Raw genomic sequence first — 27,995 nt, forward strand, 5'->3', positions numbered from 1 at the left:
CCACCTTTTCCTCTAATATCCAAGGTGTTAAAGAAAATAAGGGAGGAAAAAGTGCAAGCTGTAGTGGTTCTCCCTTATTGGCCAAGGAGATCTTGGTTCCCGATGGTTCTAGACATGGCGCTAGAGGAACCTTGGACCTTACCGACATCCCCATACATGTTGAGTCAGGGTCCCATCTTCTACCAGGAACCTCAAAAACTGGCTTTGACGGCGTGGAGGTTGAAAAGCGATTTATTGAGAAATAAAGGTCTTTCAGAGTATGTTATAGGACTTCTTTTTCAAGCAAGAAAGAAGGTAACTTCCAAAATTTATTATAGGATTTGGAAGACTTTCCTTGAATGGTGCAAGAATAGATGTGATGTGAACAATTAAAAAATTTCAGATATCCTTCAATTTCTAGGTGATGGTTACAAAAAAGGGTACTTGTGTATTATCACGGCGCCCACAAAATCGGCCGAAAATCGCATGGAAAAATCGGATGCGATTATGCGGCTGATTTTTCACTTTTTCCGGCCAATTTGCAAGCTGTTCCATTATTGCACACCTTGCACACCCCCGATTTCCATCGTAGTTCATCGCATGCAATATAGTGGTGATGCATGTGAAGCAATTCGATTTGTAATTGTACAATCACCCTGATGGATGCTTACAATGTTAAATGCACCACCATTGTTAACGCCACCCCCACTATCAACGCCAACCCGAAGCGTAGCGAGCCCGCGAGGGGTGGCAGTACGCGTCCTCCGACCTTTTCATACCCCCACTATCCACGTCGGCGTGGAGTTGATTTTAGATAGTGTGGCGAGCCCGAAACATGGCGAGGGGACGCGGTATACATGTAAAGTAATCCGCGTGCGCTCGCCACGCTTCGGGCTCGGTGGCTCGCCACACTATCTAAAATCAACTCCACGCTGACGTGGATAGTGGGGGTATGAAAAGGTCGGAGGACGCATACCGCCGCTCGCCACGCTTCGGGTTGGCGTTGATAGTGGGGGTGGCGTTAACAATGGGGGTGCATTTAACATTGCAAATCACATCGCATCGCATGCCACTTGCTGGCATGCGTTGCTATGCGATATTTAATTGTGCAATCAGGGGCATTTTCCCAAAAATCACAACGCATACCATCGCATAGTACCTGGTGGTGTGCAAGGATGGAATAACATGCAAATCATCAGGAAATGGACGAAAATCGGCAAAAAAATCAGCCCAAAATCGGCCGATAAATCGGATGAAATCGGGCGCCGTGATAATACACAAATACCCAAAAAAGGTTTGGCCAGTTCAACGCTAAAGGTACAGATTTCAGCCTTGAGTATTTTGCTAGATAAAAAACTGGCAGAAGAAAAATTAATTACTCGATTTTTATCAAGCTATGAGAAGGAGAAGACCTAGAATAAAATCAATTGTACCACAGTGGGACCTAAATTTGGTTCTTAATGCTCTTATGCGGCCTCCATCTGAACCATTAGATAGAGCAAAATTTAAATTTTTAACATGGAAAACTATATTTTTGATTTCCATCACTTCAGCTCGAAGGATTGGAGAAATACAGGCGCTGTGGGCGCAGGAGCCTTACTTAAAGATGTTTGAGGACCGTATAGTGCTCAGAACAAATCCAGCCTTTTTGCCGAAGGTAGTGTCAACATTTAATATAAATAGAGAAATCCTCCTTCCATCTTTCTATCCAAAACTATCAAGTAAAAAGGAACGGGATCTTCATACTTTAGATGTGGTGAGAGCAGTATCAATTTACTTGAGCAGAGTGAAAACATTTGGACATTCAGAAACATTATTTGTTATTCCATTAGGCATAAGAAAAGGGTTTATGCCATCAAAACAAACCCTATCCAGATGGGTTAAGGAGACTATTACATTCTGTTATAAGAAGGTTGGAAGACAATTACCAGGAATTGTAAGGGCACACTCTGCATGAGCAATGTCTGTATCTTGGGCTAAGGAAGCAAGAGTGTCCATGAAGGACATTTGTGAAGCAACGACGTGGTCTTCTATTCATACGTTTGCCAAACATTATGAATTGGATGTGTCTAGAGAACAGTTCGGGAGACAGGTTCTCAGTAAAGTCATGTCGTAAGGCACGGGTGTCAAACACAAGGCCCGCGGACCAAATCCGGCCCGCCAGACCTCGTCATGTGGCCTGCGCGAGGAGATAGCACGCAGGGGCAGTGTGTCTAAAACAGGAGTGCTGCTGGCCGGGTCCACGTCCGCCTTACATGTTCCTCCACTGTCGGCGGCCATGTTCCTGTAGGCACATATGTATGCGGCTACAGAAACATGGCCGCCGGCCTCCACGGCTACGTGGAGGAGGGCCCGGCTGCCTGTTCCCTCTGATGCCCGGCAGTGACAGACACTGGGTGGGGACGTCATGATGATGATGATGACGCCGCCCGCCCGCCCATGCGTCTGTAGAGAAGTAGGAGCAGGCAGGGAAGCTGGACCGGGAGTCGGGGACAGTGTGGCCGCAGCAAGCAGTGAAGAAAAGCTGGAAGCCGCTGCAGGACAGACGGAGAAACAGATATATATCTGCTGTTTCCTGAGGTGTCCCCATGTGTAATAATAATAATAATGCCATGACACCACAGGCTGCTCCTCCTGTATAATCATTTATGTGTCATGGCATTTCTTTTATTATATTATATTATACAGGGGGAGCAGTCTGTGGTGTCATGGCATTATTATTATACAGGGGGAGCAGCCTGTGGTGTCATGGCATTCATTTTATATTATACAGGGGGAGCAGCCTGTCATGGCATTATAATTATACAGGGGGACCTACAGATACAACCGGCCCTTTGAGGGTTACCAAACTGCTGATACGGCCCCCGATGAATTTGAGTTTGACACCTCTGTCCTAAGGTATTGTATTGCCCTCCCTCATTTATGCTTTGGTATGTCCCATTGTAAGGCTGCCATGAAGTATGAAGGAGAAGATAACGGATTATACTCGCGATAATTCCTTTTCTTCTGAATACTTCATGGCAGCCAGTATATACCCTCCCTCTATGTGTTTTTTCATGGCTAGGATCCAGAGGAGACATTCAAAGACTGAGGGGGAACAAGCGGAGTGAGCAGATATACCATAAGGAGGAGGAGCATAGGGAGGATCCTAGCGTCACGTGGAAAAAAACTATCTGTCTACATACTAGGAGATAAGGGATTAACCCATTGTAAGGCTGCCATGAAGTATTCCGAAGAAAAGGAATTATCGTGAGTATAATCCGTTATCTACTGGGGCAATGTTGTTTTTTTTTGTGACTCAGAAAATGCTGTCATTCTACCATCAAATGCCCAGCACCTTGTATACGGCCAGCGTATGGCTGTTTCCGGGTAGTCCTGGGCATACTACACTGCTTTGACAGACTGAGGCACAGTTGCCAGAGACTGCTGCTTATTCTCCAGCAGAGGAGGGAGAGGGAGCCACCAGCACACCTTCTCTCTGGCTCCTGGTGCTTGAGCTCCACCGTCTCTAGACAACATCCTTTTTTCAGCACCCACTGAAATGTTCCATGTGGAGAAATTCTGAAAGTTAGCAAAAATCTTGTTTGCATGTTTTAATAATACATATTTCAAACTAAAAAAAAACAACAATGTTTAAAGTAAGAATTTCAATGGAACCCAGTCTCTGTAGGTAAATATGTCCTCATGATGGGGGAAAAAAGGTGACCGCTTTATGAATCATCTAATTTCCAAGATGTTTTGTGTGTCTTCCTTGTGCTATAAGTTTCCCTGTCTCCTTATTAACCAAATCTACTGTTGCAAAGGCCAAAGTTCTTCCTTGCTTCAAAACTTGAGCAGTAATAAGTACTGATTCCCCTATTTTAGCAGCATTCATGTACCTATAAAAGCAAAAAAATACAGGATTATTAAATGGCAATAACATGTAAAAAAATTGTTAAAATAAAATGTTATAGGGAAAGGGTTACAGAAAAAAGGCAGGGGTAAGGAAATACACATTAAGAAAATAGAATTAAAAAAAAAAAAAAAAATCAGCCATACATTTGTTATAGATTGGAAAATAGACAGCATGATATTTATGCGCAGCATGGGAACACAGAAAGTATCTGATACAGGATGTGCGAGAGAACTGGAGTTCAAATTTTGGACACACCTTAAATTAAGGCTGGGTACACACCAGGCATGTCAATGAATCCACTGTTGTGCCATCAGAGCAGATAATTCCGATATGTATACACATTCAGCTGTTCCATGTCTTCTTATCCAGCTGCTAGGGCATTGCCCACCCAGCTGTGACATCAGGCATTGCACCAAGTGCACCACACATGGGATGCACTGCACAGCTGCGGTGATGGATATGTATATAACATTGTTCAGACATATTGGGTGTACCTAGGTGCAAAGTGCTAGCCATACATCTACAGATCGATTGTCAGATTGGGCTGGTTGGAACAAAAACCTGGTAATATCTGAGTAAATGACAGTTGACCATTTGCTTTGAAATGCTGGAAAACTGCCACTCATCCATTACCAGGTTTTTGTTCCAACCAGCCCAAACTGACAATCGATCTGTAGATGTATGGCCACCTTTACTTTGCTTATTCAGAGATTAGTATCGGGCCTATTATCTGAGACTAGAGTTAGCAGATAAAAGCAGAATGATCAGGAGATTGCTATTAAAAACAAAGCAAGACATGGAACCATTGGCAGCTCTACAATTACACATTAATGCAATCCAATGCATACCTTCTGGACAAATCTAATTGGAGCAATTAACACTTCGCTCACTAAACAGTTCCATTATAAAGGCTGTCTGATAGCTGCTATCAGCAGGATATTAAAGAGCATGATATATTTTTTTAATAGAAGTTAACATTCTGGGGAGGAAACGCAGTTCAAAGCAATGTCCACTAGGCATCGTGACGATGCCCAACTGCGCACAGATCGGCCATTTACAGTGGCGCATCAGAAGGATATGGATGTTGTGAGATGAGGAAATGTATCAAACCTTCCGAAGAAGACAAGTGAAGGATGTGGCCATAGTAACCAATCAGCTTCTCTCTACCATTAATCTAATACATTCAGGAAAATAAGTAAAATATGATTAGCTCTCCTCAGGAAATTTGGTCCGACCATCGGGAAGACTTGTTTTTAGCCACCCCAAGTGTTAAATAGCCAAACTCTTAATGCCTATTTTATGATTACGAGAATGATTTTTTGGGGGGGGCTTCTCCTTACAATATCAAATCACCCCAGAGTATGTGCACTGCCGAGGAGCCTGATGTAAAGCATAGCGTATCTGGTGTGGACAGAGGATGATGATGAGATTTGTATTATATTGCTGCCTGCAGCAGATGAGGCCTAGCTGGGAGGTAACTGTGATATCACATAGCCGTGCATACTTGGGCGCAAGTGGAAATACACCCGCTTTCAGGCATAGATTTTTCATATAGTATAAAGTAAGTGCAATATGGTGATTGTGGAGGTGATGATCATACCAAGTGAACACATACGTGTGAACATACACGCATGTTTCCAGGTATGTAGTCTAGAAGTACCATATGCCTAATTTACTTTCAACTCTACATAAGTATCATATGAAAATGAATATCTTCCATTATGGTTGCTGCATCTGTTCTAATGGCTAATACAGCACAAGTCCTCTAATGCTGACTGTACAGTCCTATCCTAAAAGTAACCAGCACATTCTTTGTTAGTAAGCTAGATTGGGACCATAACTAACTGGCCACCACTTGTCATGTAGAAGTAAAGGATTAGAATACAAAAAATATACTTACGTGATATTCATGTCCACACTAACTCCTGGAGCCCCTCTCTCTGTATTCAACAGAGCAACTGTGGACACCATATCAACCAAGGTAGCAGTAAGGCCTCCGTGTAATGTACCGCCACGGTTTGTGTGATCTTCATCCACTTTCAGTTCACAAATGATCTTACCAGGAGTTGCAGATACAAGTTGTAACTGGGAAGAAAAAAAAAACGAAAAAAAAAAAAAAGAAAAAAACACACATTTACTTTTTGGCTTTTTATGTCCATTAACACCTTGTGACAATCAAGTTCCAAAAAAATACTTTGTTTTTCCAGTGATTTCAGTCAGCAAAGATTGTAACACTGGTACAAGTTTTGCATTTACAGCTAATTATTAGCTAAATAAGACATAGAGTATAACAAATGCATTAATTTGGTCATCTATAATTTATGTAATAAGCGGTAGCTAATCAGGTCACCATCATAGTTGTGGTGCTGATCGCATTTCCTGGACCCATATTTTAAGTGTTGTATTTATTATTTATTAACAGTTTCTTATATAGCGCAGCATATTCCTTTAAGCTTTACAATAGGAGACAGTGATACAACAAACTGGGTATGTATAGACAGTCAAAGGTATGAGGGCCCTGCTCGCAAGCTTACAATCTATAGGGAAATAGGCATTAGTTTCACCAGAATGCAATGGTTCCTGTGGCCAAATGTAATAGGGTGAGAGTTTCAGAAATTGGAATTTTGGAAGATTTTTGCCATTTTTTTAAAAGCAGCAATCAATTACATGGCAAAATCAACCTGGTTTTGCAGTGTAAATGATTGCCGCTTAAAAAAAAAATAAAAAAAAATAAACTCTCCCAAAATCTCTCACTTTCTGAAACTCTCACCCTATAACATTTGGACCCTGGTGTGCCATATGATACGGCGACCCATTAGTTTGGCTAGGGGTTAGGAACATGGAAAATGTGAAAAAGAAAGATAGTGGATATATGTGGACTCTACAGTGGAGATCTAATTAGATAGGAACAGTATATGAAGGTTAAGCAGCTGGTTCTGTAATTTGATAGCTTGCCTGAAGAGGTGAGTTTTCAGTGAACACTTTTAGGTTTGGAGACTGGAGTCTTATTGTGCATGGGAGAGCATTCCACAGAGTGGGTGCAGCCCGACAAAAGTCCTCCAATCGGTAATGTGGGCAAGTAATGAGTGTGGATAAGAGATGTAGATCTCGTGATGAGAGAAGAAGTTGGGTTGGAAGATATTTTGAGAAAAGAGAAGAGATGTATGTTGGTGTAGTTTGGTTTATGGCTTTGTGTGCGAGTAAAATTATTTTGTATTAATACGGTACCGCACAACCCTTTAATATCTAACAGTTAATCCAATACTTGAACACATTTTGTTTGGAGTATATAAAGTAAATGGCTAGGTCTATGTTCCACTCAATCCTTATTTTTGCTGCTACTTTCCAATCCCAATTTTCAACCTGGCGAATCTGACATGGTGGTCCAATCTTGGCATCTCCAGGGGCCCAGTTTAGCACATCAATTCATGGACAATGAGTGTTCCTCAGTCTCCACCTTATCTAAGCTGATGGAGCGCGACTCCTCTTTACGTTTCCCGCTATTTGCTTATTTTCAGGTTTGTAGCTATATTGAGGCTGTTGCATCATCTTCAGCCTGCTGTATACAGTTCCTTAGAGACTATGGTGAGGTATAGGTCACGCAGTCCGCATCCTACTTTCTTGATTTATGACCATACTAGGAGATTAGATTTTAATAAAAATTACTACAGGCCTTGCTAAGTGGAGAGACACTTTCCCAGAACTTGATTTAAAAGCTAATATGGTCTTATGTCACATTCAATAAGCAATTGGTCTCTTCATATGCAGAAATGCATTATAAACTATTACATAGGGCATACATCGTTATTTAACAGGCGCCTTGGATTATCCTAATCGTTTTAAATGGCTCTCCCATGACGCAGACATTGTTCATTGTATGAAGGTTTAAACTTTAGTTCATGCATTTTGAATGGAGGTGCATTCCTTCCTTACTAATGAATTACAGTTCTCCTTTAGGGTGTATACTGTATGTCCTGGGCATTGTAGAATCATTATTCTTCTTGCACTACCTCTTGAATACCTGGAATGTCCATGTACTCTTTGTTAGAATAGCAGCAGTGTCCAAAAATACTATTTTATCCCAATGGATGAAGATCGAACCAGTTTCTTTATCACTTATGTTGCCTTGCCCTGCATATTTGTAACAGATGGACTGGATCAAATGCTCGCTTGATATAAGAGATCTGACTGCCATACTCTGTTAACTTACCACCATTAACTATGGAAACTATTTTAGATGGGATGAGTCATATGAAGCTTTACCATGAAAAGGGGACTAATGTATTTATCTAATGGACAATGTAGTTTTTTGGACACACAAAAAATATATTATCTTTCAAAGCACATTGGCATTATCTCTTCACCTCACCTCAGTTCACGCTCCTTCTCAACCCTTTCCATCCATCGCCCTGCCTGTGTTTGTTTCTTCCTCCCACTCCTGCATGGATGTACCAGCTTACACCACTTCAAAAGCTCCCTTAAATCACCCCTGTTCCTCAAAACCAACAGTTCTCTCCGGTGTCAAACCTTGGTGCTTAGACCGTAGCTTCTCTATCCATTCCCTCAGTGTTCTCACACTCATGGCTGTTGCCAATGACTCTCATTTGCGCTGACATCAGACCAAGGGTCATTGAGTGTAAAACCACATACACGCTACACCAGGGGTTCCCAAAGTTTTTGAATCATGGCACCCCAAAGCATCAGAAATGTTTTTGCGGCACCCCTAGGCTAAAGGTTTTTTATTGGGAAAGTCAGAAACAAAGGTACTTATGTAGTAACTGGGCTGCCGATTTTGAAATCGGGTCCATCGCATCGCATCGCACCCGACCAAATCGCATGCGATGCGATGCGATGCGATGGACCCGATTTTTCCATAGGATTCAATGTTAAAATGGACTGAGTCCATTTTAACATGGAATTCAATGGGAAAAAGGGGTCCTTTTCATACCCCTACTATCCAAGTGGGCATGGAGTTGGATATAAACCTGTGGCGAGCGTAGCGAGCCACCGAGCCCGAAGCGTGGCGAGCGTAGCGAGCCCCGCGAGGGGACACAGAATACCGTCCCCTCGCGGGGCTCGCTACGCTCGCCACGCTTCGGGCTCGGTGGCTCGCTACGCTCGCCACAGGTTTATATCCAACTCCATGCCCACTTGGATAGTAGGGGTATGAAAAGGACCCCTTTTTCCCATTGAATTCCATGTTAAAATGGACTCAGTCCATTTTAACATTGAATCCTATGGAAAAATCGGGTCATCGCATCGCATCGCATCGTATGCGATGCGATGCGATATCGCATCGCATCGCATCTGATTGTATGCCTTAACTTAAGGCATACAATCAAAAAATCGGCAGCCCAGATACTACATAAGTACCGAAACAAATATTAAGTTAAATAAATTGTGTTTATATCTCATCCTTAGGGTCAGTTATGTGGTAATGGACATGATTCACTTCTGTTTGTTCACAATATGACTGTTATAATGGACATAAAAAACTTGAATTGGTACTGGACCACCAACCCAGGGCACCCCTGCAAGTCCCCCAAGGCACACCAGGGTGCCACGGCACACAGTTTGGGAACCACTGCGCTACACAATTTTTTTTCTTTAAAACCTTGCTCAGAAGGGGTGTGGATCATTAGGTCTACAGCATATTAGTCGACATGGGTCGTTTGACAAATCATTAGGTCGACACAAGCATTAGGTCAACATGAGGTTTTTCACAGTTTTTTTACACAAATGTCGACATTGATGCTGAAACATAGCATCACGTCTCCTGGTATGGCTCGCTGTGCTTGGCACACTATTTTAATCTCCCACCACTCCCTATTGGATAGTAGGGCATGAAATTACCGCATGTCGGCACAAAAAACTGTGAAAAACGCCATGTTGCCCTTTTGACTGTCAACCTTGCCCATGTTGAACTAATGCCTGTGTCGACCTAATGACCTGTCGACCTAATGACGGTTGACCAACCGACCGTATCTGTGAGCAATATTTAAAAGGAAAAAAACGTAGTGTGGACCTCCAAGATCATTAACAACTATTGGCCCATGTCGCTCGGCATGTATGCACTGTCATTTGCCCAGCTGACAAAGTTGTTTTACTCCACAGTTAAGCCTACCCCCTAGACTTTTAGCGACTCCACGTTTAAAATGATTTATTTACTTAATATGGCATTCCCACCAGCTACACTTCTAGAGCGTTTCCAAAGCTAACAGTACCAGCATGCTGATATTTGCAGTTCCACAGCAGCTGGAATTCTACAGTTGGCCCAAACCTCTGAACTATCCTACATCACAAGTTCACAGTACAAACACTACGCAGGGTGATGCCTTCCAGCGCGATCACTGACTCAACTCGAGTCATTCATTATACCTTGTTCAAAACTCGATCAAATCCCGGACCCTCTCCCAGCGATTTCATCATCATCCGCAGGGCAGAAAGGGATCCCATGGTTGCTGTGTGCGGCACTTGCCCAGCAATGACAGGCGATGCAGGGCTATACACAACCTACGCGCTGCTCCTGCCCATATCTGCGGGTCACCTTCAGAGCTCTCGGAGCACGATGACATGCGACTCACTCCGAATACTATGGACACTACAAGCCCCGCCCCAAGCAATAGCCGGCCCCGCACTGTGCCCAATGACGTTACAAAGGGCATTACCAATCACCGCCCTAGTGTGGCGGAAGTGTCAGTTAGGGCGTCACCGCATTTTCTATGCAACACGGTAATGTCTGCTTCCGCCATCCAGCCCATCCTAGCGGCAGCGCATCACGTGACACAGCCTGTGCTCATCTACTCCTGAGTCGCGATTTGCCAGAGCCTTGTAAATAAATACCGTGATTCCTATTCGTTGTCTCTGCACCTTTCCAGCAAATAAGCAGAGAGCTGTGTGAGGCGGCGGCCGGTGATTGGACGTTGGATTCTACGACGGGCAGTGACGCTGTAGATGCATGGTGCGGCTCAGGTGGGCGCGGCTACTAGTCGCTTAGCCTCAGCGCCAGTCGCCTGGTTGTCTTTGGCTGGGGTCGCTGCTCTAGTGTATGAAGAGTTTAGTTGAAGTGGGTCGGGTCGGCCCGGGCATGGGATGGAGGGGGACGGAGAAATAGCAATGCTGGAGCCAGGGACTGGGGCGCTAGTCAGCGAGAGGACGCAGAGATGTGAGGAGTTTGCCAGCATCGCCGGCTGTGACTTGGCTGTGGCCCAGTGTTACCTTGCGGAGAACGACTGGGAGCTGGAAGTAAGCGCCTAGCTGTGGCAGGGCAGGGGACGCATTGGGGCAGATGTATTGGATACACTGGAGATAAAGTGAAAGGCGATGACTCGAGTCACCAGCCTATCAACCCCCGACTGTCATATTTCAAACATAGCTGATTGGCTGCTGCATTACCTCTTTGCACTTTATCTCCAGTTTATCTCTTGACCAGGCTTAATACATCTGCTCCAGTGTGCGGAAAATGTGATGGTACATGTGCCCCTACATGCTGTGCCAGTGCAGGAAATGGAAAGTGGCTACAGTGTCTATTGTAGACGTTCATTAGATCAACACCAAAAGATTGACATTGACAAGAGGTGGTCATGAGTGGTCGACGTGAGTTTTCCAAATTTTTCAATATTTTTTTTACCATCCAAGTGGACTACAATTGGGAATGGTAAAATGTGCCAGGCCCAAAGCATAGCAAGTGAAATGCTACACCATTTGGGGGTTCAGTTGTTTCCCAAAAATGTGAAAAAACACATGTTGACCTCCTTTTAATGGTGTTGTTGACCTATTGTTTGTACCTAAACACAGTTGGCCTTTCAATCCACACCTGCAGGAAATGAGCTGGTACATGTTCCGCTACCAGGGCAGCTACGAGGAATGCCGAGCCTCGGCAACATTTTGGGGCGTGGCCTAAGTGTCGGCGGTGTGGCCACCTCCCGTGCTTAGGCCACGCCCCCAAAATGTTTAGAGGTGGTGAATGAAAACTCTAAACTCAACAGCAGCAGCACACACCTACAGCATGTGCTGTGCTGACAGCAGGCTCAGCATGAGCTCTCACGCTGTCAGTGAGATGCTCATGCTGAGCCTGCTGTCAGCACAGCATGTGCTGCTGTTGCTGCCCGGGAGGGACGAAGGGGGAAGGGAGGGGTCAGACCAGGGCCCCTGCCGGGCTCCTCCAGCAAGCCTGGGTAATTAGTACCTGCCCCCCCCCCCCCCTCTCGGCTGTCCTGACCGCTACATGATGTGCCAGTAACTAGATCAGCACCCTATGGGAGCGTTGCTCTGCAATGGATTGTTTATAACTGTCTCCCTCCCCCTCCAAGAGATGAGTAAGTGGAGTATTTGCCCAAAGCAACTCATCATTGCCTGTTATTTTAAAGTAGTTATCCACGCCACTACCAGTTGCCTTTAGTAACCAGGTGTCAAGCGAAGTGGAAGGAGACACTGTGCTTGAAGTGTGGTGAGGGTCCGTTTGGGCTGTCTTCTTCAGACTTTGCTCCTCTCCCTGCATTGCCCTGTCACATGACATGTCCTTCCTCTGACTAACCACGGTCCTCAAGGCACACCAACAGTGCAGGTTTTAGTGATATCCAGGCTTCAGCACAGATAGTTAAATCAAAGTAAAAGGTACTGTTTAAGTCACCTGTGGTCAAGCCTGAATATCACTAATGCCTGAATTAGGATATAGACCTAACTCTTTGGGAATGTAAAGCCTAACACTGAATGGTTGCTAGGCTACTGACCTCAAAGCCAGAGATGCATTACTACTAGCCATTTGCATCAAAACCATTTGATAGGCTAACCATTAATGGACATATGCTGGGCGTACACTTGGCCACTTTTCACCTGATTTCAACGCACTATGAGGGAGATTCTCTAAGGTAAAAATGCGGTAAAAACCCCGTTATCGGGGTTTTTACCGCATTTCGAGATGCTCTAAGCATCCCCCGCCGGGTTACTGCAGCGGGGGGGCATCGCCAGAAAAATCTGGCGATGCCGCATAGAAGCCAATGGGCTTCTAACGCGAACCCACCGGCGCCCCGCACGGACCCCTGACGCCTCGCACGCACCCCCGCCGCCCTGCATTCGCCCCTCACCTGTGTCCGGGCAGCACAGCGATGTGCTGCCCAGACCTGTGACCTCCTCACTGCACTGATCCTCTTCCGGGTGCAGGGAAGAGGAGAGCCCGGCACAGCAGCGCCGGGTAAGGGAGGGAGGCGGGAGCCGCCGGGACCTGCTGGGACCCGGCGACTCTCACCGCAAAGGACAGCTCTTAACGCAAGAGCTGTCCTTTGCCATAATTATCGCATATGTTAGTGCATATGCGATAATTATGTATGCGAAGGGGGGCGGAGCTGGGCGGCGAATATTGGAGAATCTCCCCCTAAGTTGAGAAATTGTGGGCCAAACTGTGGCCAAATCTCAGGTGTTTGAAATCTGATCACTGTACCACGTGCATCGGAAAGCAGACCTACTTGGCATCCGACCTCTGACTCGTACAGCCTTCCGGCAGTGGGGAATGAGATTGCATGTGATATATCACATTAAAACGGTAGCTCCCAGGTGGCTCAAGGAGGGTCCGCTGCCACTTCTTGAGGGAATAAGTCGCAGTAGTGTATGGGGGACTTTAGTGTGTGCATGTGCAGAAGCATTCAGAGCTAAAAAGCTATCCTATGTTCTGATTTTATCTCTTGCTGGAGGAGCAGGTGCCACAAGTTATATAGACTCAAGTTCCCTTTTGACCGTGCTCCCAAACCCATGCAGATTAAACCTTAAAAGGTCAAAACCATTGGATGGCATATAGGGGTACATTTCTAAAAGTTTTGAAATTAGATAAAAGTACCAGCCAATCAACTCCTTACTGCCATGTTACAGGCTGTGTTTGAAAAGTGACAGGAGGTGATTGCGCAGTACTTCATCTCTAATGGCCCATTCACACTAGAAAATTATCTTTCCAATCTGGCTGGTTGGAATAAAAATCTGTACATTTTTGGGACCAATTGACCATTTGCTCCTAAACATGGAGAACAGACACAAATTGGTCCTACACACTAGAAGATATGAAAGACAAAAGACATTGTTGAACAATTTCCCTTGAGCTGATTGTGAAAGATATTGTGCATCCACACTGAACACTGGGTGCATGAGCAATATTGGCAGATTGACCTGCATGTCCGGAAGATGTCAATAACTTTAACAGTGAGCCTGGGGGTGCATTGTTAAAGATATTAGGCATACACGCTAGAAGATATTTCCATCAATATCTGTCAGAAGCCTCTTTCTGAATGAGATTGATGCCAATATCTTCTAGTGTGTATGGGCCTTTATGCGGATGGCTGCTTTTGTGCCCAGAAATTTCCAGATTTTCATTCCAACCAGTCAGATTGGAAAGACAATCTTCTAGTGTGTATGGGCCTTAAGCATTGCTAAATCTAGGCTTTAGTACCATAGGCCTGATTCTGTTTTACAGTCAGACCTTGCGGTTTTTCACACTGAATCCTAGAACACACAGTTATGGGTGCACATAAACTAATAGTGATGACTGCTTCTTTCACAAGTGGATGGATAAGGACTGAGGGGATTCGGTTAACATCCCAGGGGTCAAAATGCCAGCGTTCAATATAGCAGCACTGGCATCCCAACTGCCCTCACAACACTGGTGCTGGAATTCCGAATAGATGAGGAACATGACACCCCAATACCAACAGCCAGTATTGGAGGCTTGCTAGCGGGCAGACGGGAAGGGGTGTTAGGTTAAGGCACTAATGGGGGTATTAGGATTAGGTGGCGGGGTGCCAGGTTAGGCAATAGCTGAGAGGGTCAGGGGGTGGGGAGGGTAAGTATACTTCCCTCCATTGGGATGCCAGCATCTGTATTCTGACTGCTGGAATCCTGAGCACTAGCCATCCGTATGTATTCTGGACTGAGGGCACATACAGTACATGCAGCTAAATAATAATTTAGATAATTAGTGTTCATTCTAGCACCCGCTATCTTTGAAAACCCATGCAGTTCCTCTTCCCTGCCTGGGGTGTTGCTGTCTGCTGTGGTGTTTCTAGCACAGGTCTGGTTTTCATATCAGTGCTGATATTCAGACCACACTGTGCTTGAAGCACAACAGCAGACAGCGACACCCCAGGCAGGGAAGAGGAACTGCATGGGTTTTCAAAGATGGCGGGTGCTAGAATGAACACTAGTAATATTCCTTGTCTAAACACACAATATTTCCTTCTTTTGTATTACTCTGAATTAATGTGCTATTTATGTATTCTTAAAATACAAATTGATCATGGGACTAGTAGTTATTTCGCTATTTATGTTTAAATGAACACTTGTATTATCTATGTATATATTGTTGGTTACAGAGGGCTGTCAACTCGTACTTTGAACCAGGGGTGGAGAGTCTTACGCAGGAGCAACCTTTGACTAATGTAACCAACCCATCTGAAGAACAAGCAATGTCTGTTCCATCTTCCAGTACATGGTAAGGTGAACACAGTTAACCTTTGTACTATAATCTCACTTATGACAGTGAGGTGTTTTCCTGGGACACGAAACAAAAGCTGACTCTTAAACCATGGCATCTCGGGAAGGCTTTCAAAGGTGTGAGAACAGTTTATTTTATTCCCAGTATGTCATGTTCTGATGATTTTGTTTAAATATTTCCCAGGTTAATTATTCTGGCTACAATGGTAGAAGAGTTTGATTGGTGCACTACTATCTGCGACTGGTACTGGGGTTGTCAATACCAAATTAACATACAAGAAACAAGACAGGAATGTACCAGTGCAGGCTGTAAAACAAATAAAAAAGAAATACTGAATAGGAATGGTTTCTTTTACAAAAAATGTAATAATAAAAATATACTAAATTACACTATGGAATTCCATAAATAAAAATAAATATAAAAGAATAGTACAAATGCATTTATGTGACCAATAGCAATTTAAAAAAATTGTTATATCCGGTATACTAACATATAGGCATGGTGATTTGGACTGTATTGTCTCCAATTGAGCAGCAGATGGACACCAGGTGGCCAGTGAGTCCCAAGATCAGAGTTCAGTTGTATGGATTAATTCAGTTCCTCTGGAGTGGGTGTTGGTATACCTGGAAGACTTATGCAAGTCTTTTGCTGCCTCGGATAGGCTTCTGGATTAAGTTTTTTTAGGGAGACTTCTTGGTTATGGACGATGTAATGTCCATAGTCCATATAGTGGCCCTCAATGGTAGTATTTGCAGGACAATATAGCTCAGCTCAATGTGTTTCCCTGGGATCAGCCTCCCAGCTACCTCAGGAACAGAATTATTCTGGCTGGTCAATCATCTCTAGACTGGCATAGGATGGAACTGGTATTTAGGAGTGGCAGTAAAAACATGGTGGCACTTTTCTGGGGGTATCTTGTGCATAACCCCAGGTTGCATATTCAGTTAAGTGGCCGAGGCTGCTGTTGCTGGTAGACTATGGAGGTGCATGCAGAGTCCGCCTACCTTGATTGGAGGATAAACACGCAATGTGAGCAGGCAGTATCTTCATTCAACCAAATCTTCCCCTAGTGTCATTGAACTGAATTAAATGCCTGAAATAGCTAGACTGTCCAGCAGTCCATTCATGAAATACCAATGAGTTAAATGTTTTGAGACCGCTATTTTAATTGGCAATGCATCTATATTTTATATCCTGCTGAGATAACATGGAAGATCAAGTTTAAAGCTTAGTACACACCAAACAATGTGGCAGATGTATGATTATATATTTTACGTTTGAAAAATAACGGGTCCCGCTTCTCCTGGATAATGAGAAGTGGGCACCATAACAGCCTAATGTATTAACCCCGCTGCAGCCGATAAGGAGAGCCGTTATGTCCTGTGTCCACAGCTCTGCTTATCGTCGCCCCTGGTAGCACTGCGTATGTGTCATGTGAAAAACAGCTCCCTCTCTTCCCGGCTGGCTCACTGGGCATGTGCGAGATCTCAAGCACAGCCCGGAGCCAACAGCAGGGCTAGCATTGTCCCTGAAGTGGGAATAGGACAACGCTAGCCCTGGGCTGGCAATGCGGCCGTGGCGGCTTAATGGGCTATGTATGCCTGACAGCCAGTTATACATCACCTGGGCTGTAAATGGCAGGGGGATTGAAGGGAACAGCTGTGCCGTTTATTGGCGGGCTGGCCTTAGCGCACATTGAGTGCACAGTTTAATACATTTTAAAACAATAAAGCATGTAGTTGAAGACACGATATGTGCATAAAGCACATAGCGCCCCTTCATACATCGACCCTTTGTCTTTAGATGTGTACCCAGCTTAAGTCATTAGATTGCAAAGTACTTGGTAATGATAGTGATCCATACAAACTGAAGAATGGTGGGTATGAGAACTGACATAAGCTGCGATATTCATTCTCAGGGTAAAATCCTTTAATAATTTCTGTTAGTGACAGGGGGCTAGTTCATATCTGTCTATTAAATCTCTTCAGTCATATGTTTGTCTACCTGCTTCAGAAAAATGTTATGATAAAATAAAACAATATTTCCTCTACCTCCCCCATGGCAGCCCTGACTCATGGGTTCCTCCCCTCTGGGTAGTGGTTCGGAAAGGAAAAAAGGACACCAGCCCCTATAAGAAGGCACCTCCTCCTGGCTCCAGTGTCCTTTTTTTTTTTTTTCCTTACCGGGTAGTGAGGAAAGGCTTACCCTGTGAAGATCTGTCTTCTACTCTGCTACAGCCACGCTTCCTAGTGGAAGGAGGGGGGTGACCGAGCCCCGGAACGATGCTGGTCCCAATTGCTGCATGTGGACCCTCATGGGAGGCAGCTACACGCGGTGGCATCCACAGGGGTGTCTGTATGTGGCGCGCGGGAGAGCGTTCGTCCGCAGCACTTCCTGGTCCGCGTTCCTCTGTCAGAGAGCGGGCGGATGTCATCGGCGGTGTGTGGCGCTGGCCTGTGACGTCTTCCGGCTGAGAAGATCCGAAATAGCCGGCGCCGGATCCCTGCCAGTGTCAGCTTGCAGTCTCAGCGTGTGGGGGGTCAGAAACAGGAGCACGGAGCGCGCCGGAGTGTGAGCGTGAGGCATCTATGGAGTATAACCAATTCCTCTATATCACCAATGTTGGTTTTGTAGTTATTGACTAATTGCGGTTTATCTACTTTTCTGGAATTAGGGATATCTTGGTTTTGCCGGGATTGGCTGCAATTTGGTGGATCTGGACTTGGCTGGCAAAGCCAAGTAAAGATAAAAAAAAAAAGGGGGGGGGGGGGGGGATTCTCGACTGAATGTATTTTTCCATTGAAGGACTCTGTTGAGGAATCAAGCAGTATTAAATTGCCAGGGTTAGACCTGGAGGAAGAAGAGCAATTTCAGGATAAGTCAGATGCGGACTTTAATCCTGATATGATTGATAATTTATTAAGTCTAGTCCATAAAGCTCTGAATATTGAAGATCCACACGAGCATGTCAACTTACAGAAGCTTTTGTTTAAAGAAAGGAAAAGAAAGTGTAAAACCTTTCCACTGTCTCAAACTCTGCAGGACATGATTTCAGAGGAATGGAAGCACCCTGACAAGAGGGTGGCTATACCGGGGAAAATTTGTAAAATGTATCCCTTTGTGAAGGAGCAGGTGTCGACATGGGAGGAAGCACCGAGAGTGGATGCGGCCATAGAAAGATTGTCTAAAACATGCATGTCCAAACTGTGGCCCTCCAGCTGTTGTGAAACTACAAGTCCCATCATGCCTTGCCACAGTTTTGCTATAAGGGAGAGCTAAAACTATAGCAAGGCATGCTGGGTTGTATAGTTTCACAACAGCTGGAGGGCCACAGTTTGGACATGCCTGGTCTAAAAAGACGACTTTACCGCTTGAAGACGCCAATATATTCAAAGATCCGATGGAACGGAGGATTGAATTATGCCTTAAGAAGCAGCACGTGACTGCAGGGGCATCTCTAAAGCTGGCAACTGCTATGGCAGTGACTTCCCGTGTCTTGAGAGGCTGGTGTCAGCAGCTTGAAGGTGACGTCGTGGACAGGATCAAAAGATCTGAATTACTAAAGCTCATACAGGACATACAGTTAGTGGTAGAATTTTTATGTGAGGCATCTATGGATACTGTGCGCTTAGCTGCAAGGGCAGGGACTACCACGGCAGCAGTTCGTAGGGCTCTATAGCTAAAACCATGGGTGGCGGACGTGCAGTAAAAAAATAAATTGTTGCCCCTGCCATTTCAAGGAGACTACCTTTGGGAAGCAATTGAATGACTTGATTACGAAGATTTTGCGGGGACAAGTCAGTGTGGCTTCTGCAAGATAAAACCAGTAAAAAGGCGGCACCAGGAAATTTTAATAGATGTAATAGATACTTCTCCGGAGTACAGAGAAGCAAGAGCATACAGACCTGGAAGAGTGTACAGGAGAGGGACCTGGACGTCCAGAGCGACTTTTCGTGCCCAAGGGGGCAAGGAGGGCAGGTTCCCCTTCAGAAAGGATCAGCAATGACGCCAACATACAAAGAGTTGGAGCCAGGTTACTTCAGTTTTATCAGGCCTGGCAAGAGTACAAAATAGAATTCAAAAGATATTGGGGAAATCTTATGGTAGAATCTCCAGTTCCCAAAGACAGGGAGGGGAGAGATGCTCTAATTTCAAGTTTGGAAGAAATGTTGAATCAGGATGTGGTCAGGATAGTGCCAAGGTCACAAGAAGGACAGGGATGGTATTACCGTTTCTTTGTCGTAAAGGAGTAGTCAGGAGGTTGCCATACCATCCTGGACCTCAGACGTCGGAACAAATGGGTGCAAATCAGGCCATTCAGGATGGTCGGTCAGATCTATTCTCCGAGATATAGGACACGGGAACTATATGACGTCCATAGATCTGAAGGACGCATACCTACATGTTCCAATATTTGGAGGGTATCGAAAGTTCCTTCATTTTCATGTTCGGGGGATCAGTTACCAGTTCACAGCACTCCCTTTCAGGCTGGCGACATCACCACAAACATTCTCAAAAGTACTGATGGTCCTCATAGCCAAGTTAAGGCAAGAAGGTATAAAGTTGTGGCCTTATCTGGATGACCTTCTGATCATGACAAAGGCAGAAAGGACGGTGAGGTTGCACTCAGAGTGTTTAGAGCATCCCAGATGGCTAATAAATCGAAAGAAAAGCCATTTAATTCTGACACAGAGATTACAATATCTGGGAGTAGTAATCAATTCACAATGGATGAATGTGGCATTGACCACAACCAGGAGTGCGAAATTGGTTCAGCAAGCGAAAATGATGCTAAGGAAATCAGTAGTATCATCCCAGGACTGTATGAAGACGCTGGGACTTATGGCAGCTGCCCTAGAGACAGTCCCGCGGGCCAGGTTCCACACAAGAAAGTGCAAGGCTGTTTTCTGGCCCAGTGGGACAAAACAGCGAGAATCTTCCCCAAAAGATCATACTGACTAAGTCCGATTTGGATTGGTGGTCGGACAAAGTGCGATTAGAGGGAGGAAAATCATTTGCGATAAGGGAACAAGTCATTGTGACTACGGATGCCAGCCAGGCAGGCTGGGGAGCAACCTGCGGTCAAGAAATGGCACAAGGAGAATGGTCGGCGTGGTGTCAAGAAGCACATTCCAACCTAAGAGATGGAGGCTGTAGTCAGGGCCTGTCGTCATTTTCAGGATCAGCTACGAGAAAAGGAGGAGATCATAAGGTCGGACAATCAGGCCGTGGTGTCCTACATAAATAGTAATACTCCCTTATTGGCCACGGAGGGCGTGGTTCACCACAGTTCTACAGATGGCAGTGGGAGGACCATGGACGCTTCCTTCAAGGCACGACTTTCTAGTTCAAGGTCGAGTATTTAAGGCACAGCCATCAACATGGAGGCTGACTGCCTGGTTGTTGAGACCAAGTCATTGACGGCTAAAGGCTTTGATAAAGGGGTAGTGGACACCCTTCTCAGGGCAAGGAAGTGGTCTACCTCAAGGTCATATTACAGAATATGGAAAAAATATGTATCCTCATCTGAAGAAAGTCAGCAGGTCCCACAGGACACTTCTTCAGTGTTAGGATTCCTACAAATAGGATTGCAGATGAATTTGTCTCTGAGCACGCTAAAGGTACAAGTGTCAGCCTTAGCAGCAATGTTGGACTGGGATCTAGCAAATGACCGGTATGTTTGTAGATTCATGCAAGCAGTGCAAAGATTAAAGCCCAAGTTTCCTATTCCCCTAGCGCCTTGGGACCTGAATCTGGTCCTGGGGGTTCTTATGGAAGCACCTTTTGAACCGCTTCAGGAGATATCACTAAAGTTGCTTTCATGGATGACTATTTTTTTGGTGGCGATAACTTCCGCAAGAAGAGTGTCTGAGTTACAGGCATTGTGGGTGGAGGAACCTTTTTTTTAAAAACTTTTTTGAAAATAGGGTGGTGGTACAAACTAATCTTCAATTCCTGCCAAAGGTCGTGACGGAGTTTCACATAAATCAAGAAATTGTCTTGCCTTCTTTCTGTGCTAATCCGACAAATGACAAGGAATAGCTGGGCCTTAAACATTTATGTCCAGAGGACAAGGGAATTTCGCAAGTCCGATAATCTTTGTTCTGACAAGTGGTAGTAGAAAAGGTCAAATGGCCTCCAAGCCGACATGGATCAATGCCTGTATTGTTAAAGCATACGAGATAAAGCAAAAGGAGCCACAAAAAGGGCTAAAAGCTCATACTACGAAAGCGAAGGCGGCATCATGGGCGGTGAAAGGATCCACTTCAGTAGTAGAACTGTGTAAAGTGGCAGGGTGGTCGTCAATACACACCTTCACGAAACATTACAGAATTGATGTGATGTCTTCATCCGATGCTAACTTCGGGAGGAAGGTCCTTAGCACGGTGTTATGAATAAAGGAAGAAGAGAGAATATTCTTTACCTTATTTTTAATTTAAAGCCAAGTGCTATTTGAGTTGGTTTGTAAGTATAACCCTCCCAGGTATTAACTGCTGGGGTAAGACCCATGAGTCAGGGCTGCCATGGGGGAGGTACAGGAAATATCAGATTATTACCTGGTAATATGCTTTCCTCTACTCCACCATGGCAGCATATGTTCCCGACCCTCGTTGTGTTACTGTTATCATGTGTTATGTGGAATAACTGTGTTTCATATTTAAGCTGGACAATTCAAAGACCTTGGAGCCAGGAGGGAGGTGTCTTTATTTTTTATTTTATTTTTTCCTTTCCTCATGGGGAGGAACCCATGAGTCAGGGCTGTCATGGTGGAGTAGAGGAAAGCATATTACCAGGTAATAATCTGATTTTTTATATGTTCATATTTCTCATTTTAGCATTGACCTGACTAATGATGAGGCAGTAACTGACCAAGCACCCGCTAGCAGTAGTCTCATTACATTGAACCAAGAAGATGAGAGCCATTTTACCTTCCTAACCTGGAATATTGATGGACTCGACCAAACCAATCTTCCAGAAAGGGCTCGGGGTGTTTGTTCTTATTTGGCATTGTAAGTTCAGTTTTCAATAGATTTATGTAATAAATATCTGTGTAGTAACTTGTCTCTGTATAGCAGCATATATTTCCAACATACCATTTTAATATGCATCCTTTAGCTACTGTACTGTATATAGTTGTTCCTTTGTGCAGTTTCCATTCACCAGTCTCATTCACAATAGAACAGTCTCTTCTGTATGAAAGGCTCTGAGCAGGAACTTCTGTTTATAAAGTGTTAACAATATTTATGCAATGACGTTAATAATCATAAACAATAATAAAACAAATTTCAATTGTTAACCATTCTTCTTACCATGTTCCTGATGCATGTTTTTTAGAACAATAAATGTAAAGGTGCCCATACACGGTGCAATGAATTCTGTGCTTTTTAGTACTAGATTGCATTGCATCTAGTAAAAAAACATACAATGTGCTACAGCACCGTGCTTTTTGTACAAGTTACGATGCAATCTAGTACTAAAAGCACAGACTTTATGTGATGTGCACGGGAGCGCGCGTCTCATTGCACTGCCCTGTCGTACCGGGTGTGGGCACCTTTACACAATTTGTCAAATGCTTCAAACTTACACAATATAATAACACTTTAGTAGCACAATCCCGTACCTTTAATCATGCGGAAAAGACCTTTTGTTTGACACAGGTGATTGGTGTTCTAATAAAAACAGAATATAATCATATAATGTGGAAGGAACACATCACGTACTTTGAGGGGGCTTTTCCAAAGCTTAGAGAGAACAAGTATTAACAAGTAAGCATGTACGGTAACTGTCATTTTTACAGACTGTGTCTGAAAAATGATCAGGTAAGAGCTGATTGGTTTGTACTTTTTCTCTGTAAAGCTGCCCATACACGGTCCGTTTAACGGATCCGTTTGGGACTTAAACAGCACACATCGGATCGCATCCCTTGTGCATGCACTGCGATCCGATACGATGTGTACCTAGTACAAAAAGTATGTGCAGCACATACTTTTTGTACCGTACTATGTGATGTGCAGGAGCGCGCATCGCAAAGTACAGAACGGATGCCGACGAACGGCTCCGTGTATGGGCAGCTTTAGTTCTGATAAGCTTTGAGTAGAGTTCTTTCCACTTTATCAGATTAGATGAACTCTTGTGCATCAGAGATCTTACGGTGTGTACACATGGTCGATTAGGCTTGCTATTCGATCCCGATGCGATCGCATGGCAAGCCACCCGACCTGCATGCGATTTGGAGGCTATAGTGCAGATTTGCACTATATAGTCATTGCAGCACTGTCTCTCAGTATTTCGATTTGTGCAGCCACGAGAGCGCGCATCGGGATCGCAAGGTAAAACACATGTGCGATCTGCATGCGATTTTGATTATATAGTCAAAATCTCATGCTGATTGTACCCGTGTGTACACACCATTAGACATTTATTAGCCAGAAGTAAATACACCATGTAGCAAATATGGAAGATTATGGTATAAATGTAGCTTGTGAAGTATACATATGGTAAAAAAAAACATGACCGTTAAAGTAATGGATGTTTCCATGTAATATCGCAGGTATAGCCCGGATATAATATTTTTGCAAGAGGTTATTCATCCATATTACGAATATCTGAAAAAGAGAGCTGTCAGCTACGCAATCATCACAGGTATGTTTTATATACATGATTTGATTTATAAATGACCATAAGCATTTTATGGTATACTGTGTTATTAGAAAAGAGGGGGATTGTCTTTAGAATTGTTCTAAACCAGAATTTCAGCTCTGACTGGCTAGTGTACAGGGAAATCCACAGAGCATGGGTAATACCCTTGATAGTACAAAGCACTAATGCATTGGTTATGACTAGGTTATGTGTGTATTGCAGAAACGCAAGATAAATGAATGTTAGTAATGATCCTGCACATCTGTGTTACCTACAGATACTATATTACATGCCTTAAAGGTTGTTTAAAATGGGGACTAGTGGTTCCCAAGCTGTGTGCCGTGGCTCCCTGGGGTGCCTCGGGACACTTGCAGGGGTGCCACGGATTGGTGGTCCAGGACCAATTCAAATTATTTATGATCAATTATTTATGGACAAAGTCAGTGCTGGTGGCCGCCAATCATAAAATATGTACAATCAGAAGCAAATCCTGCCCTTTAACACATAACTGACCTAAGAAGCACATATAAACCCAATCTACTTAATAAATAAATAAAAAAAAATATATGTATGTGTATATGTATGTATGTGTATTTTATTTATTTTTGGGGGGAGGGGGGGGGCTAGGGGTGCCGTGGTTTGAAAAAGATTGGGAACCCTGCACTAGATAATAAACTGTTTAGTGATACCATTATTTTATTATGGATGCCTTTTGTGCCTAGTAGACTTATATACCTTTTTTATAAAAGCTCTTGGAGAATATAAAAGCACAGAAAGCCCTTCACTTTAACCTGTTCTCTTTACATAATATACACTAGTGGCACAATGTTATGTAACAGGTGTTTCATTTGTATATCAGTTGACACTTGAATTTAGCCTTGAAAATACAAATGTTAACGAATGTGTTGTACGATGTGTAACTGATTTGTAAAAGCCGTTTGTAGAAAATTATGCTGCTTTCCCACTGCCTACACGGGTAATGACCCGTTTTTTTTAAACTGGTCTTTAAACGGGTAAGAGCCATAAAGACTCTTTCCCACTGCAGCCTGGTGCTGTCCTCGATGCCCCTGGGCGGTGGGCATCGAGCTGATGGTATGGTGTAAAAAATAGAATAAAAACCATTGTCTTTTACTGGTGAACTATGAGTCCCAGCAAGCCTCCCCCGCAAGCTGGGACTTGGAGAACCACAAGTCCCAGCCTGCGGGGCATTAAAGGGCCCGCTGGGTCTTGTAGTTCCACAGTAAAAGAAAGAGTTAAATAAACACACTGACACGTGAAAAATAAAAGTTTAATACATACATAACACATACATACTGATACTTACCTATCTTGAGCCCGTAGGTAGCCCTGGTCCTGATGTCCTGGTCCGTGTCGGCGTCTGTATCCATGTCGGCATCCCTGTCGGCGACGGCGTCGGCGGTCCGGAGTCCGAAGAAATCCATTTGGGAAGCTGTGGAAGGAAACCATACTCACCTGTCCCAGCGCGACGTAGTCCAGGTAAGGTCTTTGCAAAAAAAACAAACCGAGAACGCGAAACCAGACCGGACAGGGAGACGCACGGTGTTTGTTTACATCGTGCGGCTCCGCCTCCCGAATGCCGCTATTGGCCGCAAGGCGGCCAATAGCGGCATTCGGGGGCGGAGCCGCACGATGTAAACACACCGTGCGTCTCTCAGCTGTCCACTTGGTTCGGGTGTTCGGTTTGTTTTTTTTGCAAAGACCTTACCTGGACTACGTCACGCTGGGACAGGTGAGTATGGTTTCCTTCCACAGCTTCCCAAATGGATTTCTCCGGACCGCCGACGCCGTCGCCGACAGGGATGCCGACATGGATACAGACGCCGACACGGACCAGGACATCAGGACCAGGGCTACCTACGGGCTCAAGATAGGTAAGTATCAGTATGTATGTGTTATGTATGTATTAAACTTTTATTTTTCACGTGTGTCAGTGTGTTTATTTAACTCTTTCTTTTACTGTGGAACTACAAGACCCAGCGGGCCCTTTAATGCCCCGCAGGCTGGGACTTGTGGTTCTCCAAGTCCCAGCTTGCGGGGGAGGCTTGCTGGGACTCATAGTTCACCAGTAAAAGACAATGGTTTTTATTCTATTTTTTACACCATACCATCAGCTCGATGCCCACCGCCCAGGGGCATCGAGGACAGCACCAGGCTTCAGCCTGGTCAGGTAAGTCCTGGAGGGGGGGGACCCCTTTATTGGGGGGGTCCCCACTCCCCCAGGGCCCCTGGCCAGGCTGACTGGTCGGTAGGGTTAATGCTTTGGCCGCGGGAACTTATATCATAAGTGTCCCCCGGCTGTGGCATTACCCTGCTGGCTGGTTGTGCCTGGGGTTGGTTCTTAAAATACGGGGGACCCCTAGTCATTTTGTCCCCCGTATTTTGGGAACCAGCCCCGGACCTGGAGCCTGGGGCTGGTTGTAAAAAATCAGGGAACCCCTATTTGTCGGGTTTCCTGATTTTTTTTAATACCAGCCCCGGCTCCTTCAGCCTGGTGCTGGTTACGGCAGTGGGGGGGGACCCCATGCCGTTTTTTTTTTAACGTGTAAAGGGCTACCCCTTTCCCACTGCCGAAAAAACGGCTCTTACACGTTAAAAACACTGCTTTTTACACGGGTAACAAAAACCGGTATTTGTTACCCGTGTAAAGCAACCTGGAGCTTTCCCACTGCAGCTCTAGCCGTTTAAAAAGGCTAAAAAAACGGCATTTTACCGTGTAAAGCCTGCAGTGGGAAAGGGGCATTAATCACCTCCTTTACATTTCATTGTCTGTTCTTTCTAGGAAATGACGATGGTTATTATACTGCCATAATGCTTAAAAAATCCAGAGTAAAACTAATGAACCAAGAAATTGTTCCATTCCCAAGTACATCCATGATGAGGAATTTGCTGATAGCGAATGTAAGTTGGGAAAAAATAAATAAAAAAGTGATGGGAATATGAAGGGGGACATGGACATTAACGTAAATGCTTAACAAAAGGTTATGGAAATTATTACTTTCATACCATTGCTAGGTCACTGTATCTTATATAACATTCAAAGGCAGTTTCTGGGCCTTTAAAAGATAATCTATTAAATTGATAAGCAATAAACACTTGTGTTTCTTTCTTATAGGTAAATATATGTGGGAACAATATCTGCCTCATGACTTCTCATTTAGAAAGCACCAAAGATCATTCGAAAGAACGGGTGAACCAGCTGCACATAGTACTGAAGAAGATGCAAGACGTTCCTCCGGCAACCACTGTGATATTTGGTGGAGATACAAACCTCAGGGATAAGGAGGTCTGTAAACGTTTGCTTCCTGAAACTGCCCAGTAGTGGGTGTGTTTTACAAATGGAAAGGTTCTGCAGTGTCTTAATATGTTTCGTACCGTTGATTCTATTCTCCTATATTCTGCAGATGTGGTAGGTTTTATGTCGGCATTACATTTAGAACGGAGTAGCACAACATTTTTTTTATTTATTTTTACCTCTATAATATGAAATTACTTCTCATGACTAATGGTAGGTGTTCTGTCTACAGGTGGAAAAGATTGGAGGTCTACCAAGTAACGTATTGGACGTATGGGAGTTTCTTGGAAAGCCTGAACATTGCCGTTATACATGGGACACAAAAATAAACAACAATCTGCAAACAGCATACTCCAGCAGGTTGCGATTTGACCGTATACTGTACCGTGCAGCTGTAAATGGAGGCCAAGTGGTTCCCCAATCTCTCGACCTAATTGGAACTGAAAAACTGGACTGTGGCAGATTCCCCAGCGATCACTGGGGCCTGTTGTGTGATTTTGATGTAATCTTGTAAAACTATTGAATTTATAATTCAACAGTGTTTTAAAGATTCTTTTACCTATACTGATAATTTAAAACCAACCTCAATTATTATACCCTTTATATACTAAGGGGTTGTTTTTTTTACTTCATAGAAAATGTGTATGTCATGTCTCCATAAAGTTTCTGCATAACTTATGATTTTGTCTACC

General features: G+C 44.3%; 2 protein-coding genes across 4 annotated transcripts; one reads left to right on the forward strand and one right to left on the reverse strand.

Moving 5' to 3' along the window:
- Positions 1 to 3,297: 3,297 nt before the first annotated feature.
- ACOT13 (acyl-CoA thioesterase 13) lies at positions 3,298 to 10,600 on the reverse strand. The gene is made up of 3 exons (XM_083187826.1): positions 10,253 to 10,600; positions 5,775 to 5,959; positions 3,298 to 3,857 (listed from the first exon to the last, which is right to left on the reverse strand). Exons 1-3 carry the CDS (start codon positions 10,328 to 10,330, stop codon positions 3,701 to 3,703), a joined length of 420 nt encoding a protein of 139 aa, XP_083043952.1. The 5' UTR covers positions 10,331 to 10,600; the 3' UTR covers positions 3,298 to 3,700.
- A 54-nt stretch (positions 10,601 to 10,654) lies between these two features.
- On the forward strand, positions 10,655 to 27,981 carry TDP2 (tyrosyl-DNA phosphodiesterase 2). 3 transcript variants are annotated; one of them, XM_083187824.1, is made up of 7 exons: positions 10,655 to 10,846; positions 15,229 to 15,347; positions 22,187 to 22,360; positions 23,902 to 23,993; positions 26,791 to 26,909; positions 27,124 to 27,294; positions 27,536 to 27,981. In XM_083187824.1, exons 1-7 carry the CDS (start codon positions 10,829 to 10,831, stop codon positions 27,815 to 27,817), a joined length of 975 nt encoding a protein of 324 aa, XP_083043950.1. In that variant the 5' UTR covers positions 10,655 to 10,828; the 3' UTR covers positions 27,818 to 27,981. The 3 variants fall into 3 exon arrangements, with proteins under 3 accessions (XP_083043950.1, XP_083043951.1, XP_083043949.1); XM_083187825.1 differs by having other exon boundaries at positions 10,655 to 10,835; XM_083187823.1 differs by lacking the exon at positions 10,655 to 10,846 and adding an exon at positions 10,865 to 11,119.
- Positions 27,982 to 27,995: the final 14 nt, after the last annotated feature.

The sequence above is a fragment of the Crinia signifera genome, chromosome 5 (genome assembly GCF_055691185.1).
Source record: "Crinia signifera chromosome 5, ASM5569118v1, whole genome shotgun sequence".
In the NCBI taxonomy this organism is placed as follows: domain Eukaryota; kingdom Metazoa; phylum Chordata; class Amphibia; order Anura; family Myobatrachidae; genus Crinia; species Crinia signifera.